We start from the raw sequence: 18,906 nt of genomic DNA, 5'->3' as shown, positions 1-18,906 counted from the left end.
GAACGTCCCGGGGGTGGACCAACCTATTTCCAATCTTGTATCCCGGTCTCTCCTCCCAAAGGAAGGCGAATCACTGTTCAAGGACCCCTATGAGAGGAGGCTTGACTTTGTCTTCCGTAAGATCCATGAGGCTTCCGCTCACTCCATCCAGGCCTCTTCTACCGCCTCTATCTTCTCACAGGCTTCCATGATGTGGTTAGAGGATCTCCTTGACAACCCCAACCCGGATCCCACCAAACTAAGGAAATGTATCCTCAAGATACACAAGGCTGCTGCCTTTGTGGCCGACGCCACGTTAGACACTTCCCATCATGGTGCACGTGCCCTTGCGGCCGAAATTGTAGCTCGTCGTACCCTATGGCTCCAACATTGGGATGCCGATTCGACTGCCAGAACCAACTTATCCTTAGCTCCATACTTGGGATCTATGCTCTTCGGCGAGGACGCACTCAAAGCAGTCCTTGTCGACCCCAAGGACAATCGTTAACCTGCACTAGCTACGGCCAAAAGAGACGACCGCAGACCCGTGCAACGGTTTACTTCTTACCGTTCCTTCCAACCCTTTCAGAGAGGACGACCTGGTGGACGAGGACGGGATACCAGGCCTACAAATTTCCGTCCCTCCAAGGCACCCTGGCCCAGACAACGCTCACAATACAGGGGCCAATACCAGAGCAGGCAGGCATATGGCAGAGGAACCCGTCAGCGCAGGCAGTTCTGACTCCATCCCCATTGGAGGCAGACTCTCCTTCTTCTCCAGCATCTGGCTAAACTTGACAAACATCTCCTGGGTCAGACTTCTCTTCACCCAGGGCTACAATATAGAATTTTGGCAGACACCACTGGACAAATTTTGCATCTCCCCCGTCTCCAGGGCACGCAAAAAGGTCATGCAGGATGCCCTACGACATCTACTAGAGATAGCCGCTATAGAGCCTGTTCCTCCATCCAAATGGCTACAAGGCGTGTACTCCGTCCTCTTTACGGTTCCCAAGCGAGACTCCTCATGGAGGGCGGTCTTAGACCTCAAGGGCCTCAACCGCTTCGTCAAATACCGCCACTTCAAGATGGAATCTCTGGCGTCTATTGTAGAGGCTCTACAACAAGGGGACTTTATTGCGTCCATCGACCTGAAGGACGCTTACTTACACATCCCAATTTGCCCGGGTCACAGACGGTTCCTGAGATTTGCACTAGGCCACCTCCATTTTCAATACCGGGCCCTTCCATTCGGCCTCTCCTCGGCCCCCCAAGTCTTCACCAAAGTGATGGCCACCATGCTGGCATATCTCCGCCTCCAGGGGGTCCATATTTATGCTTATCTCGACGACCTCCTCCTCCGAGCAGGCTCCCGGGACTTGGCCAACAGGCAGATCCAGTTCACCCTAGAGGCACTACATTCTCACGGCTGGCTGATCAATGCTGAAAAAAGTCATCTACAACCAACTCAGTGCCTCCAGCACTTGGGAGCAATACTGGACACATCCCTAGCCATGTTCTTTCTGTCCCCAGACCGTATTGCTTCCATCACAGCCATGGCAACTTTACTTCTACATCGCCCCACAGCAGATGTCATGTTTCTGGCCCAGTTTCTCGGGGCAATGATCTCCTCCATCCACATCGTTCCGTGGGCCCGACATCATTCCAGACCTTTACAATGGGCTCTCCTACCTTTTCAAGCGGACATTTCCAGGTCCAACCATCGCGTAATTCCGCTGGGCCAATCTCTGAAGCAATCATTCCGCTGGTGGGTATCCACAACTTCCCTCACCAAGGGGGACACCATTTCGGGACCCAACCAGAGTCCTAATCACCACGGATGCCAGTCTGTCCGGCTGGGGAGCCCATTGCAACTCCACCTTTGTCCAAGGCGTGTGGTCAACCCAGGACCTAAGTCACAACATCAACTGGCTGGAGCTCAGAGCTGCTCATCTGGCTCTGAGACACTTCCAGCCACTATTCGCTCTACAACATGTCCTCATTCGGACGGACAATTTTTGCGTGAAATCTCACATCAACAGACGGGGGCACAAGGTCCAGGGCTCTGCAGGAGGAAACGACACGAATCTTCAACTGGGCCGAGTTCCACCTCCTGTCATTACGAGCAGAACACCTCAGCGGAACTCTAAACGTTACGGCCGATTGGCTCAGCAGGCAAAAGGTCCGTCCGGGAGAATGGAAGCTTCATCCGGCTGTGTTCTCCCTTCTCCAGCGGCGGTTCGGCCCCCTCTCGCTGGATCTCTTCGCCTCCAGCCACAACTGCCAACTGCCTCATTACTTCTCAAGGTACCTAGAGCCAACGGCGGAAGCAGTGGATGCTCTGATGACACCATGGCCAGACGGGCTCCTGTATGCCTTCCCGCCTATATCCCTTATAGGCAGGACATTGACAAAACTCCGACTCGAACAGACACGGATTTTACTCATAGCACCTTATTGGCCTTGCAGACCCTGGTTCTCAGACCTCCTCTCGATGTCAATGGCAGATCCTTGGACCCTCCCAATCAGGCCGGATCTTCTCTCCCAAGGTCCAGTTTGGCATCCGGACCCGAACTGGCTCAGCCTGACAGCCTGGCTTTTGAGCGGACACAGTTGAATACTGCTGGTCTTTCTCAAGGGGTCATAAACACTATTTTAGCGTCAAGGCGACCGTCAACTACTCGAATCTATCAGAGTACTTGGCGTGCTTTTTCCAGCTGGTGCACTTCCAAAGGTTTTTCAGCACCCCAAGCCACTGTACAGCACGTTCTACAGTTCCTATACAGAGGCATGACATTGGGACTCAGACCGAACACCCTGCGTAGACAGGCCTCCACCATCTTGTCAATTCTGTCTGTCTCTTCATCGGCAGCACCCCTGGGCACTCACCCGCTCATCAAACGCTTCTTAAGAGGAGCTACCCACCTCTCTCCAGCTGTACGTCACCATTTTCCATCCTGGAACCTCTCCAAAGTTTTGCAGGCATTACAGCGACCTCCATTTGAGCCTCTTGCCTCAGTGCCTCTAAGACTGTTGTCTTTTAAAGTCCTTTTCCTCGTGGCTATTACTTCCGCAAGGCGGATTTCGGAGTTACAGGCCTTGTCATCGGCCCGTCATCTCTGCGTATTCCATAAGGACTCTGTAGTCCTGAGGCTGGATCCATCGTTCTGTCCTAAGGTCAACTCACTCTTCCACAGTAGCCAGGACATTGTACTTCCATCCTTTTGTCCAAAGCCGGTCCATCCCCTCGAAAAGGCCTGGCATTCGCTGGATGTTAGGAAAGCGCTCAAAGTTTATCTCTCTCGCACCCAGGACATTCGACAGACAGACGCATTATTTGTATCCTTCCATCCGAGATCTTTGGGGAAAAAGGTGTCCAAATCCACTTTGTCCTGTTGGCTTCGAGCCTGTATTTCTCTTGCATATCAGTCACTTAATTTGCCAGTGCCGTCTAATATCACGGCTCATTCGACCAGGTCTGCTGCCACTACGGCGGCTTTCCTATCTAATGCTCCTCTTACAGACATATGCAGGGCGGCGGCATGGGCTACCCCTAACTCCTTTGTGAAGCATTATAAGATCGATCGCTATGCTTCAGCTGACGCCTCTTTCGGGAGGCGTGTCCTGCAACACATTATTTCTGATTTGTAACTCTCTAGGAATCCCTCCCTATTAGGGGGCTACGTTGGTACATCCCAATCTGATGGCAGGCTACCTGTGGAAAATGGTCCCTTGGACCCACCTGAAGGGTGATTTTCACAGGTACGCCTGCCATCACGTCCCTCCCTTGTGGGGGATTTCTGGGGAAATTTGTTCAGTATTTTGTATATAGTTCAACCTATATGTCTCGTGCTCTGTCTGATTTTCTTTAGTTAAAACCTATTCTCATGTTGCAAGTTCTATGATATTTGCTATGTATATTTTCTTTGCTGCTGGGGCTTTTGCCCTTTGGTTACTTTCAGATTTACCACTTCGGACTCGTCATCATGAAGACTGGAGTGGGAGGGGCGCGAGCCCCAGGTTTTAACTCTAGTGCATTCTTGCCTTCGGACGCTAGATGGCAGTACTACCCAATCTGATGGCAGGCGTACCTGTGAAAATCACCCTTCAGGTGGGTCCAAGGGACCATTTTATATATATATATACACACACACACAAAAAAAACCACAAATGTGTATACAGTATATCACCCTTCAGCAGGGTTTTCAGGGCCATTTACAAAACAAGATAAAATACACAAAATATAGCAATAACATTGTTAAAGAAAAATATGCACGTGCAGTGCAATCCTATGTACATTTACAGTAGGGCTTCGCTTTACAGCGTTCCGCTAATACAGTGGTTGTCAATTGCAGAAAGGCCCCGCTCCTATGGTGCTTGTTCCACTTTTACGACGTTTTTTGGCCGTCAGGCGCCATTTTGGTCAATGTTAGTCAACGCGTTCCACTTTACAGCGTTTTTCGCTTTACAGCAGGGGTCCGGAACGTAACCCGCTGTATGAGTGGGGCCCTACTGTACTCAGAAATAAGCCTCAATAACTTCATTGAGACTTATTCTCAAGTAAGTGTGCATAGCGCTACAGCTCAAAATACATTTAAAAGCCTGGGAGAAAAAGGCATAACAATGTTGGAACGAGGAAGGCCTCCCTGAGGAGAGAATTCCATAAATGAGGCACCAACCTCAACAATGCTCCCTCAACCTATTATCCGTGGAGCAGTAGTTAAGCAAAACATGGGCATGTATCAAGAGCCTCGAAAGGTTTAATTCTGAAAGCTGTTTCTGATTGAATTTCTGTGGTTGCATCATCCTTAATTGTCATTTTTATGTCAGTTATCCTTTCCTCTTTCTCTGCTCTTGTCTCCTTCATGTTTTCTTTGTCCTGCAATGGCGGTAAAAGGTAAAAGGGGAAAAGAGGTTTTGTTTCAGTTCTCCAAGAGATTGTAGAAAGCTGAGTTCACTATTCTTCAGTGGACTAGTTCCCTTTTTATGAAATTATTGTTTTTAACATAAAAATACATTCAGACTTTCACTCCAAATTTACAGCAGCATTTGGTAAATCAGCTATAGGTAGACTATAGATTAAAAAAAACCCTTAACAAAAAAATTCAACGGCCTTGGAGACCGCTAGGCTTAGATGGTTTTTTTATGACAAGTTCATCTTTCTGTGTGTATGGGAGAGTATTCAGTCACATAAGAAGAGCCATGCTGAATCAGACCAAGATCTATGTAGTTCAGCATCCTGTTCTCATAGTGGCCAGCCAGATGCTTCTGGGAAGTCCACAAGCAGAACATGAGCACAGCAGCACTCTTGCCATTTGTATTCAGAAGTATACCACCTCCAGTACTGGAGGTAATACATAGCCGTCATGGCTAGAAACCATTGATAGACTTATCCTCCATGAATGTGTCTATTCCACTTTTAAAGCCATCCAAGTTGGTGGCCATCAATTACATCTTATGGTAGCAAATTCCATAGTTTACTATGCACTGTGTGAAGATATACTTCCTTTTGTCTGTCCTGAATCTTCCAACATTACAGGTCACTGGGTGACCCCTGATTCTAGCATTATATGAGAGGGGAAAAACTTTTTCACACCATGCATAATTTTATACAGCTCTTTCATGTCCTTCCTTACTCCCCTTTTTATGAAAAAGGACCCATATGTTGTAACCTTTTCTGAACCTTTTCAAGGTCTACAATATTCCTTTTGTGGTGTAGTGACCAGAGCTATAACAATATTCCAAGTGCCATTACACATAGACTATATAATGACATTATGATATTGACAATTATATTTTCAGTCCCCTTCCTCATGATCCCTAACATGAAATTCACCTTTTTCACAGCTGCCACACATTTTCACTAGGTATCCAATACAACCCAAGGTCTCTTTCCTGGTTAGTCACTGCCAATTCAGATCCCATAAGCATATATGTGAAGCTGATTTTTTTTTTTTGCCCAGTGTGCATCAATTTAAACTTGTTTACATTGAATCACATTTGCTGTTTTAATGTCCATTCATTTTGGAGAGATCCATTTGGAGCTCTTTGCAATCCCTTCTGGTTCATATTACTCTGAATAATCAGCAAACTTAGCCACCTTACACCTCACCCTAAACTCTAGATGATACACGAACAAGTTAAAAAGCACATGTGAGGGACCACACTATTTCCTATATACTAGTTATACTCTGAAATGGTACAGTCCAACAAGATTTGCTGTCACATGATTTGCTGTTGGTGTAGAGTAGCTCTATATTACATCAACTAAGCAAACATACTGATCTGGCCTTAGTAAATTTAGTAAAATTGTCTTAGTAAACTTGAGACAGAAAGCGAGTGTGGCTGCACAAATAGCTCAGTGAGAAGCTGAACACATAAAATAGCACGTATAAGAAATGGAATGAATGACACATCACTAAAGACAAATACAGACGAGTAGCCAAGGCTTGTAGTGATAGTGTCAAGAAAGCTAAAGCTCAGAATTGGTACATAGGAAACTGCCTTATCAGACCAATGGTCCATTTAGTTCAGTATTGTGTAGTCTGACAGGCAGCAGCTTTCCAGGTTTTCAGGCAAGAGACATTCCTAGCCCTACTTGGAGACGCTGGGGATGGAACCAGGGACTTTCTGCATGCAAAGCAGATGTTCTACCGCTGAGCTACAGCCCTTTCCCCTAAAAATGAGCTAACAATGAGCTGAGTCTGGAGAGATGGGTGCTAAGAGCAACAAAAGATGTTTCAGATATTTTTGAATTAAGAGGAAGGAGCTGGCAGGACCACTGTTCAATATGGTGATGGAATGTTATTAGGGGACAAAGAAAAGGTGGACCTGCTTAATTCCCATTTTGCTTCCACCTGCTAAAATAGAAAACTGTGTCGAACTTCCAATAAGTAGAGTGACTGGTGAGAGTTCAGGATTGCAGTTCAAGATTAATAAATTTGGGCTGCAATCCTAACCCTACTTACCCAGTGGTAAGCCCCACTGAATTCAGTAGGGCTTACTTCTGAGTAGACATGGTTAGCATTGCACAGATCAGGAAATACCTAGTTACCTTAAATGAGTTTGAGTCTTCTGGGCCAGATGAATTGCATCCTAGTACTACAGGAACTTGCTGATGCATTTTCAGAACCTCTATCATCTCTGAGAAAACCTGAAGAGCGAATGAGATGCCACAGGACTGGAGCCAGGCAAATCTTATTCTAGTTTTCATAAAGCAGGAAAAGAAAAATTTGGGAAACTACAGACTGGTCATTCTGACTCCAATACCAGGGAACATACTTGAACAGATAATGAATCGTTTTGGATCCAGCTAACAATGCAGTGATTAGTAGAAGCCAGCATGGAATTGTCAAGAATAAAGCCTGCTAGACTAATCTTATCTCTTTTTTTGATCAGATTACTAGTTTAGTGGATTGTAGGAATGTGTGAACATAATTTACCTTGATTTCAGCAAAGCATTTGATGGCATTCCCTATAATATTTTGGTTAGCAAACTGGTTAAATGTGGGATAGATGAGACTAAATGGTAATAGCATCAAGTGAATTCAGAGCTAGTTTGAAAAGTGTACTTTAAGAGTGCTCATCAGTTGTTCTTCATCAAACTGGAGAAAGGTTTAAAGTGGGTTGCCACGCGGTTCTGTCCTGGGCCCAGGCTGGTACTCTTTAACATTTTTACAATGATTTAGGATGGAGAAGTTGAGGGAATCCTTACCAAATTTGCAGAGACACAAAACTGGATGAGATAGTTAACACCTCGGAAGACAGGATTAAAATTCAAAAAGACCTTGATAGAATGGGACCAAAACTAACACAATAAAATTAAATAGATTTAGGATGGGGCATACCCAATTTAATAGTACATGTGAAAGGGATCTCAGAATTGTAGTCAGTCACAAGCTCAACATCAGACAATAGTGTGATATGGTTCTAAAAAAGGCTAATGCAATTTTAGACTGCAATAATAAAGCCAAAGTTTCCAAGTCACAGGAAATAATAGTTCCAATTTATTCTGTGCTAGTCAGATTGTTATCTGCAATACTGTGTCCAGTTCTGGGTGTTATGCTCTTAAAAAGTGTATAAACAGATTCAAAAGGGTTCAGATGAGGACAAAGATTATCAGCAACACAGAAAGCAAGTCCTATGAGGAAAGGTTGAAGGAACTGGATACTTTTAGCTTATCAGGAGAAGATTGATGGGGAGCATGATAGCATTCTTCAAATACCTGAAGGGCTGTCACATTAAAGAGAACAAAACTTGGAATAAACAAGACAGCAGGGCAGATTTTAGTTGAATATTAGGAGAAACTTCATTTGACAATGGAACAGATTACCTATAGGGGTGGTGGGCTCTCCAGTGCTGGAGGTGTTCAAACAGAGGCTCGACAGCCATCTGTTGAGGATGCTCTAGTTCTGGAGTTGCTGCATTGAGCAGGGGTTTAGACCAAGTGGCCCTCAAACTCACAGATATTATATGCAAACTCAAATATGCAGACATTGGGTGAATCACAGAGTTGAAACAAGCACACCAGAGAGTGTGGAGCAGACAAGTGCAATTCCAATCCTTTACCATGCCTAGGTTCCAACTATGCCTGTATTTGCTATTTTAATATACTGCCTTTTAAAGTACCTTTGGAATGAGTGTAATCTGTAGAAAAACACCTCATCATATTACTGCAACATTGTCTTAATTTTGATGTTCTCCCATTTTCATTCCCTATTTATGTAATGCTGTACAGTAGGGCCCCGCTTCTCGGCGCCCCACTTTTCTGCGTTCTGTTAATATGGCGCCAGCAGGGCAATCAGCTGGAGGGGGGCTGGAGCTCCCCACGCTCCAGCTGATCGTGCCAGAGGGGAAGATTAACTGTAGCATGCTACAGCGGATCTCCTCAGGGCGCCGGAGGAGGGGACGATCAGCTGCAGCGCTCCAGCTGACCTCCTCCTTCAGCACAATCAGCGGGTTAGGTTCCAGAACCCCGCGCTACAGTTGATCCACTTTTCGGCAGTTTTCCCTTTTCGGTGGGGGTCTGGAACCTAACCTGCCATATGAGTGGAGCCCTACTGTACCTCTTTCACACACCCCATCTCTCCGACTCAGTACTTAATACATAAATTTATAAGGACATTTTTACACATAAAGGTGTTTGTAAGCCTGTAAGCCTGTGCTTGCTCATGATCAGCTTAAAAAGAATCACTGATTGGTTCTGTTGTCAGAGTTATGAAATCTGAGCTACGTGACCCTGTTAAATTTTCCAAACAACCAGATTAACAGCAGTTAGCCAAAGGGTATAATGTCAGCGATAGGATATGAGGTGGACTGAATAAACGCTTGTTGCATCAGCTGTCATTCATCTGAGCCTGAAGCTTAGAAAGTAACGTATTATCAAAATTAAATGTCTACATAATAGACATGCTGCTTTGAAACTGTAATTTATATCTAGTCCAAGACCACTTTTGGGAGGCAAATTTAACTCTCCTTTAATGCAGACCCTGGTTATGTGGCTTCCATTGCTAGTTATAGTAGGTGGAGGTTAGCAAACTCAAAATGTTGCTTCCTTTATTATAGCCAACAATGGCTTGTACACAGAAGGTCACACAATAATCCTTGTGGTTTATTCCTTGAGTTGTTTTGAAAAAATGTTTTTATGACATTATATTTGAACTTTGGACTGTTATTAACCCATGGCTGATGTTTTATCTCCTATAAAGTTTAGAAGAAATGGAAGGAAAATATCAAAACAGGGAATCAAGACCAGAAGATTTACAACTTATTGCAGAGTTGAAAGACCTGATTGCTGAGAGGGATCAGCTGATAAAGAAACTAATTGTAAGACATTTTGGTGCTCTTTTGGTATGAGCATTGCCAAACATTACTAACTTGTATAGTCTCCTGCAAAATAAAGTCCTGTTAAAGTAGACAAAAGTTGAAATGTCAATATAATGCAGTAATTCTAAAACTGGATATGTCTGAAGAAGAAAAAATCTGAGTTTCTTTGAATTATTTTTAATCTTAATTATTTAAACTATAGACCCTCCAATTAGACCCTCCAATTAACCTTGTATCTACTTTTAGTTGTTAAAGGAACATGATTCATTTTTAAAAGGTAATTGACTCTGCAGCCTGTAAACAACTTGTGATAGAACACTCACATTGAACACGATATCCCTAAAATTATATAATTTTATATAATAGAGCAATCATAATCCTGAATATATTTCATAGAGCAACCATAATAAAAGAATACAGGGAAACCCGTTCTTTTGTAAGCTCCTAGACTTTAAATATAAAGGAAGTTCAAAAGTGTGCTGAAATGGAGTAAGGAATAATTTCCTTAATATTAAAATGATTTTTAAGGTATTCTCAAAATAATGTCATGTTCCCTGTGCTGGCTTCAGGATTTAGAAGGGGCCCGCTAAAAGGAAACCTTCATTGGGCTTCCATAACCTGGAAGAGATGCGAATTATCTTCTGAACTTCTTGGATGTCCTTCATGTCGTGAGAAAGGCAGTGCTTTTGGGGTTGTGGGCCCTGGCAAATGTCTGACCCCACCATCTTCTTGAAATGGTCCTGAGTGGACAGTTTCTGTGAGCCACTATGAGACTGCAGCTATTGCTATTAAATTCATATGCAAGCACAAGACCACAATGCATAACAGGAACTCAGGATCCCATTGTTGCAGCCCAGTTATGGGGGATTCTGCCTTGGTGGTTTTTCTTTGCTGTACCTGCAAGTGTGACTTGCAATGATGGACTGGGACATAAATGAATCCAACATGCATGAGTCCAGCAGCTAAAAGTTTATTAGAAAGTTAGGAATGATAGTACAACTCTATATGCAGCTTTCCATGAAAAAGGGGACTTGGGTAAACGTTCCTATGGTAGAGAACAAAACTGGACCACTCTGTCTCGCCCACCGTACAAATGCAAGACTTGTCATGCTGAGTATTAATAAGGCCACCTTTTGGCCTTCTGGAAATAAGTTACTGATTTTAGTTCAAGTTCTGAACCTTCGCACTTGAGCAAGTAATGAACTCTTGGATTGAGGAAATGTTAATCTGCCCACAGTAACTTAATATCTCAAGACAACAGACACAGAAATATAGTTGTGAGTTTTTATATGCTTCAAACAATAAGATTTTAATTTTTGTTCTTATTAGGATGACAAGAAATTCTATCAACTGGAACTAGTTAACAGGGAAACCAATTTCAACAAGGTGTTTAATGCAAGTCCTAATGTTGGTGTTATTAACCCTCTGAAGGTATGTATCACAGTTATAATGTCAAAACTAGGGAAATGTGGATTACTGATATTTCACAAAAAGAACCATGGAAAAGAGAGTGCTTCTTAACCACATAAAAGACTTCCAATCATCATGGTATCCATGCCATTGGATCAAAGCCTTTTTCTGTCAAGATTGTGTGTTGATCTTTGTGCGCCAATCTCCCCACATAAAACACACATTTTCCAAATGAATGAAATGAATGATAAACATTGGCATCATTTACACCTAATAGTAAGTCATGGTCAGAAATAAACAATGGCTTATAATGGATGAGCAGAGTGCTAGTGCATGCTACTGAACTGTGCCCGCTCCTTTTTGCCTGCGCGTGAGAGAACCAAGCCACAAGGCTTAGCTTAGTGTTACATGTGAACCAGTGCTTGTGGGCTTGCTTGGAGAGAAACACAAAAGCAGAAGCTAACCAAACCACAAGCACCAGTTCACATGTAACACTAAGCCAAGCCTCATGGTTTGTTTCTCCTGGAAGCAGGTGGGGCAGTGTGTGACTAAGTAACATGCTCCAGTATTGTCCTTTAGAGTATATTATTATTCCTTGATTGTTTCATGGCATCCAAATGCCTTTCCCTTTGCTAGCATGCCTGCAATGGAGAAAAATCAAGGGAAACCCACAGTCGGGCCATACTTTTTATATTAGGACCAACTAAAATGTCCCAAATGTTATGGAAATTGCAAATTTGGCTTTATAAATAAAGCAAATAATCATTCATTTTTGCAAACCGATAAATGGTTGATGTTAAAATGTTATCAGTGACATCACCAATTTGTCTATCTCTTTGAGCCTTACAGTAAAGATACTTCACTCTGAAAAAAACAGATTCATGTGTGCCATCTAGTGGAAAGAACAATCATTTATATATTTCTGGGCATGAAGCTAGATAATACACTAAGGTTGCTTCCTCACTAGTTCTTTTCTCTAAAATTGCCGTTCTTTGTTCACTCATTTTTTACAGAGAATCAGCACAATATTATTGTCAAATTGTTGCTATCTAGTGCTTTCTGTTTTAAACTCCTTTGTTTTGTCAGATGTGATTTGTGGCTTTTTTAGAGGGGCAGTAAAACATAGTTGCGAAAGGCTGGTATAGCACAGAGGGGAGGAGAGCCTGGCTGGGAGTCCAGAGTCTGTGAGTTCAAATCCCTGCTTGTGTCTCCTGGGTGTCAAGGACCAGCTGAAGATCACCCCCACAGTGAGTGGCTCAGGGGTTACGTGCCATGCCACCTGTGCAGCCGTGGGCAAGCTGCATAGTCCCAACGAGCCCAGTTCCCCCCAGCTGGCAGTTGCGGACAAGGGGCTGGCTTGTGCAGCTGTGGGAAGCTGAGCAGGCCATAGCCAGCTGGGGAGGACTAGCCTCAGAGGGAGGCAATGGTAAACCCCCTCTGAATACCGCTTACCATGAAATCCCTATTCATAGGGTTACTATAAGTCGGGATCAACTTGAAGGCAGCATTCCAAAACATAGTTGCAGTACCAGCTTGTCCAGTGTGGACAGGAAACCACAACTGAGGCTTTTCAGGGCTCCTGTACATTTAATTAAAAACTTCATGTTTGCAGTTCCTTCCTGTTTTATTGCTTACTGTTGATGTTGTGGGATAAGTGATGAATAACCTATCTTGGTTGCCCCAATATCAGATTTTTCTGTTCTCACAAGGGAAATTTTGATTACTGCTTTCCTTTCATTGTTTTTCTTTATAGCTTTATTTTAACATAAAATATGGGGGGGGGGATAAGCCACTAATTTGTCCCCCAGCTAGAATCAAGAGGAAGCCATTTAACAAATAAGATTCTGCAAACAGGAAAGTTGTAATTAACAAAAGACCTTTGCTGAACATAATTTACTTGTGAATAAACGTTATAGAAGGATCGTGGTCACAGAAAGGATACTAGTGGATAATGTAGTTCTGTATGAAGTTCTGTGGACCAGGGCGAGTGCTAGGTTTGACAGGGCACTCAGCAGCTCCCATGGGTGGGGCCCTTAATGATGGCAACCCTCAACCGCTAGTGGCAGGGGCAGTGCCAGTAAAAACCTCTCAGGTGGTGAAGGTGGAGCTGGAGTCAGTGAAGCCCCCTTCCCAGCTGTGAAGCCAGAGACCACTTTCCCCCTCCCCTTTCCCTATTTAAACACAGGCATGCAGCAGCAAGAAAAGCCAGTCGAGGCAGCAACCTGAGAGACATGATGAGGGAATGAAACTGTCAGGTGACTCGCTTCCTAGACTTTTTTTTTCTCTGCTACTGGTACATACCTGCTTCAAGGGAAGTAAATGGGAAGGGAGAAGGGATAGTGGGCACCTCTGGAGGGCTCAGGCTATTGGCAAATTATGCCAGGCTTGGTGTTTTTAATTAACTTTGAGCTGATTACAGGGGGGAAACAGTGCCTTCGTAGTGCTAGTAACCTAACACTACTAATTCTTTAAGAAGAAAATAGAACTTCAGTTGAAAAGATTTGATTTCTTTTTTTAATTTCTATCGAAAAATTCCATAGAAAACTAAATCTGCCAGAATTACTTAAAGCAAAATCAGGTGCCTCAATATTGCAGTAAACTGACTGAATAATTTAGTTTTCATTTCACTTTGGAGAATGCTGTAAATGCAGCTATACTAAAATTATAAATAAATAATATCCAAATTCTCACTTCCAGGTACAACAAAGAAACCAGATTTTTAAAAACCCAAATAATTTCCTTATTTGCACAGGCCCATCCTTACTTTTGTTATTTTTAATGCAGCAAAAGAAGAAGAATGATAAATCAGCAAACAGGTTTGTGAGTGTCCCCAATCTAAGTGCTCTGGAATCTAGCGGAGTGGGCAATGGACATGCTAACCGCCTGGACCCTATTCCTAATTCACCCATCCATGATATTGAGTTCAACAGCAGCAGACCACTTCCACATCCTATACCACCCAAAGAGCCCAAGACGGTTTTGAGGTGAGCACTGCCTCACCAGTTTTTGTTTTTCCTAACTTGGAGAATTTTTTTCTTTCTTTTTAGCTGAGCCCACATGTCTTAAGAACAACACAGGAATACATATTTTACTTTGGACATTTAATTTTCACAGTATATTTTAAGCCTCTTTACAGTATTCCTTTTTTATTGTAAAACTTGCTGAAATGTAACCCCCCGCCCACTGCCTAATAAGTCTGGAACCCTTCTTTTAAATTATTTTAATGAGCTACGCTATCAATATGGTTCATGTGCTTTTAGTTGTTTACATTTATGAACAATTGTGTTAAATGTTTGTGTTATTACTAGCTGTCCTTTCTGAATATGTTACAATCCCCATATTAAAATCCATTATTGTGTAATAATGGTTCTTACCTGACAAAACTGTTTTCTGTGTTAGATGAATGTGTACCAGTTTATTCCCTCTTGCAGATAAAATTTTCTTGAAAGCAAGTTTAGAATATGTGTGAATATGTGCATGCATTGACGGCTGCTAAAGATAGGGCTTGACGGGAACTGCATTGCTAATGCCTAATTCCTCCATTTTTAAACTGGTTTGTTTATTCTTTTTTTAGCTGTAAGTATGAATGGTTTTAATATTGGAATTAGTTTAATTTTATTTTAATCTAGACTCTGTATGTTTTAATTATACATGTTTTTATCTGGAAGCTGCCGCGAGTTCCAGTTTTGGAAGGATGGCGGGGTATAAATAAAGATAATAATGATGATAAAACACCAAAGTTTAGCTTTGCTTTAGGAAGTGATGGAATGAGTTTTGCTATCAGATTAAAATAAATGTATAGGGCTTCATATTCTGAAGAATAAAAAATTTCACCATCCTGCTTCTTAACTCCTCTTCTGTGCTACCTGGAAAATATAGCTGGGGGCAAGATAGAGACTAATAAGATTTAAAAGTAATATTTTGTTTCTAAAAGCAGAGTTACTCTAATATTAAATGTTCCTTATTTTTCCCTATGCATGTGGTATGCATGCATGCTCAGACGTCACTAACATGCATGTGCATGAATCATGGATTGCGATACTGGAGTTTCCTTTGCAAATTATTTCGTGCCTTATATTGCCCCCGAACGGTAGGGATTATTTTTTTTTCTAACCTAAAACTTAAATTTTACTAATGCATTAAAGGTTATATAGAGATTTTATTATGCAAATTTACTTGGGAATTATATTTGTAGGTGATAAGTGTGCTTGCTTTGCACTGAATTCATTTCTATAATCTAACCCCATGTGCATGAAACTACAATAATTCAGTCTGGGTTATGAAACATTTAAAATATGTAATTGTTTTGTTACTGACTAGTCTTCGTTCAGCATGTGTTTAAGAATATGCTTGCATCATACTTCTGACAACTAATTTGACCAGAAGAATGCTAAAGAGGATCTTACAAAAATCTCTTTTCCCCACATTTTTTTTCATCAAAAGGCATTTTCCCCCTCAAATAATTTTTTTTCATCCTCTTTTGTGGCTTAGTGACTATGTGCTGCTGATGTTCTCCAATGGAGTGGATGATCAGAGACAGTAAAAAGGGGCATTAAACTACATCATGTTCTCTTGAGATATGATACTTGATGATTGATTGTATGCTGTGTGTTTTCTTCTTTGTGTTTTTTCCAGGCCTTTAGCTCTTCCATTGTTGGTTGTATGTTAAATTGTCTTTTCTCTTTATGAATTTAGCCTTCCTCAGACTGAAGCTTCTCCAATGGCTTCACCAGATCCACAACGCCAGGAATGGTTTGCCCGTTACTTCACATTCTGAGAGATTATTTTTGTGTGTGGCACAGCGTAGTGTGGACTGTTCATAAGAGCATGATCTTAAAATAAACCCTTGTGTGAACAAGCTTACCAGTAATATGTCAAACACTGTGAATGAGAAAGTATTTGTCTCTCTGATTTGAAAATGCACTGTATTTTATGTGATATTTGTTGGAATCACTTGACATGGTAATATAAATGTGCTTAATGACACTTATTTTTATTTAAAATGGAAGAGTATTTAAACTTTGTAATTACTGCATAACAAATTTTCATAGAAGAAACAAAACCCTTCCCCTTTTCCTATAAATATGTATTTTCGTTGGTTTCAGGGAAGGCTTTCCCCTCCTGTCCCTGTTCCAAAATGCCACCAGTTGCATGGTTATTGTATATCAAAATAAACTGTCAACAGTTTTAAAAAATCAGACTGCGGCAAGATATGTTTAAATCCTTCTATTTCTATTTAGTTATCTCGTAGAAATTGAATTTAAAAATTGTGTTTCCTCTAAAAGTAGTGAAGAATGCAAAATAAGTAAATAGTAGTATAGCTGATGACCTTTAGAGCTGAGTGATTTTAAGAACATAGTAAGAAAAATGGCATCCTTATCTCTTGTCTACAACTGATCTGCCCTTTAATACTTATAATTACTATATTTTAATGTTGAATTTTATCAGAATTTTGTCAAATATTTTATAATTAACTACAGAGACAATGCTCTTTAGAACATTTGGGGTACTACACTATGTAATGATGTATAAATGAAGAATCATATATGAAAATCTGCATTTTGAGGACATTATCATTTTGGGGGCAAAACTCAGGCTTTACAAAAAATAGTGCTAAACCAATTATGCATAATGAAGCATGCAAATCTTTCATTAGAGCTCCAGCATACTTAATTTACAAAGAAAGATGTTTCTTCCATTATGAAATTAAGCCAGGGACCACATGATGTTTTTCATATGGAGAATGAGTCTGATTTTCCACTGTTACACCTGCCTTACAGATGTGCAAGTTCTCTGGCAGAAAAGATGTAATACCCTGACAAATCTGGTTTATATACTTTCGTTGATGTCGTTAATTCCAAGATTACCACAATGTAGCCAACACTGGTAATCTCAGGGAGATTTTTTTTCTTTCCTTTATGAATGTAATTTCAGACCTGATATTTATATCTTTAAAAAGAGAGGGGATTGCTTGGTTATTTTAAATAAGATTTTTATCCTTAGATACAAATGTATAGCTCTTCATTATTTCTGAAGCCCTGATTGTGTCTTCCCATTATGCAAAAGCATAATTAATCAATCAAAGGTATCATTAATAGTTATAAGTTTTATATGTAGCATATGTATAAAAGAATAATTTGTATGTTTTCATATAAAATATTTAAAACAGAATTTTAAAAATGTATCTCCTGCAAACTCAGCCTGAAAGCTTCAATGGAAGCAGTGTTCTAATGTTTTGCTGCTAATATAAAGCAGTACTTGGCAGATGCTCTGTGGTTGATGGATTTAACTGTAGGTATATGCAGCCTTTACATTAGAAGAAAGCCATATTGAGTCAAAGTCAGATTTCTTGGCTGTTGTGTGAAATAAAACACACTGGATGATTTTGCTATGATGTTCTGAAGTATTTGTCATGTTTTATTTCTTTTTCCTCTCTGACATCATGCCGTTATTTGATCAGAATAGTACTGAGGGTGAGAAGATTTGCCACTGGTATTGATAGGTATAGCAAATATTTTAATGTTTACTGTCGCATTTCAGTTTTCTTGTTCACAAAATGCTTTTCATTCTTTCATAAAGCTGCAGTTTTTGATAGAATAGCAGGAAAGGAGCCATTAGCAGTTCAGTTTCCATTCTTTCACCTGTCATATCATACTCTGGGCAACCTATACACTACATAAGGACAAGAAAAGATTCCACAACCAATAATTATTTGATGCAAAGTTAATTCCTACTAATTTTGCTATTTTTGTTTGTTATTGTTCTTCTTGCCCTTTTGCACTGGTTTTATGTAATGCTCCTCCAGCATCATCCCAAAATACTTATGAATAGGAAACACATCAGTTTGTCTAACAAGGAACCGCTACACATCTGCCATGAAATATCTTCCAGGCATCTGACTTGGCTTGTTGTGCAATTCATTCCGCTAGCAGAAGCCTAATTCTTAGCATAACAGCCAATGACTTGCACATGTGAAAGGCGTTGTGCACCCCCAGCACAGCTGCTATTAATATTATCCTTAGTAACAGTTCAGTTTGCACACTACTCTTGTGCAACATCAACTCTTAAACTTCTTGCATTAACATTACATTTGATCGCACTCTATGTCCCCGTACCCACACATACTTATAGCATGCCCAGAATGTGCCTATTTCTCTTGCAGCTATGCCTGATGTGGGAAGATCAGTAGTGGCAGACATGCCGCATTGGGCGTTAGAACAAATTAAACCAGAACTATCACTGGAAGCTAAAATGATGAAACGGAGGTTATCATACTTTGGACACATCATGAGAAGACAGGATTCATTAGAGAAGATAATAATGCTGGGAAAAACAGAAGGGAGTAGAAAAAGAGGAAGGCCAAACAAGAGATGGATTGATTCCATAAAGGAAGCCACAGACCTGAACTTACAAGATCTGAACAGGGTGGTTCATGACAGATACTCTTGGAGGTCACTGATTCATAGGGTCGCCATAAGTCGGAATCGACTTGAAGGCACATAACAACAACAAACCAAATGAACAACGCTGATAAGTGTCAAAGGGCTCCCAAGTTTCCCAAAGTAGTTTGAAAACCAGCTTTAAAAGGCTTCTGAAGAGCTAGATGCATAAATCTTCTAAAAAGCATTCTTTCATATCAACAATTCTTGTCTTCCTGTTCACTGAAGTCCCCTTCACATGTGCTTTGAGGGA

At 41.4% G+C, this 18,906-nt stretch overlaps 1 protein-coding gene across 4 annotated transcripts in view; it reads left to right on the top strand.

Annotated features, from left to right (window-relative positions):
* The window catches only part of FAM184A (family with sequence similarity 184 member A), a 140,700-nt gene extending 123,100 nt beyond the window's left edge, over positions 1–17,600 (top strand). For 3 of the 4 annotated variants that reach the window (XM_061623716.1, XM_061623715.1, XM_061623714.1), the window contains 4 exons: positions 9,687–9,804; positions 11,134–11,235; positions 13,999–14,198; positions 15,910–17,600. In XM_061623716.1, the coding sequence (XP_061479700.1) occupies positions 9,687–9,804; positions 11,134–11,235; positions 13,999–14,198; positions 15,910–15,991 (502 nt within the window). In that variant the 3' untranslated portion in view covers positions 15,992–17,600. Of the gene's footprint in view, positions 1–9,686; positions 9,805–11,133; positions 11,236–13,998; positions 14,199–15,214; positions 15,305–15,909 lie in introns of all 4 variants that reach the window. The other variant, XR_009762232.1, reaches the window with a different exon arrangement.
* The last annotated feature ends 1,306 nt before the right edge of the window (positions 17,601–18,906 follow it).

Source organism: Rhineura floridana, chromosome 4, assembly GCF_030035675.1.
Source record: "Rhineura floridana isolate rRhiFlo1 chromosome 4, rRhiFlo1.hap2, whole genome shotgun sequence".
NCBI lineage: Eukaryota > Metazoa > Chordata > Lepidosauria > Squamata > Rhineuridae > Rhineura > Rhineura floridana.
The sequence above is the reverse complement of the archived record's forward strand: the minus strand, read 5'-3'. Positions and strand labels throughout refer to the sequence as shown.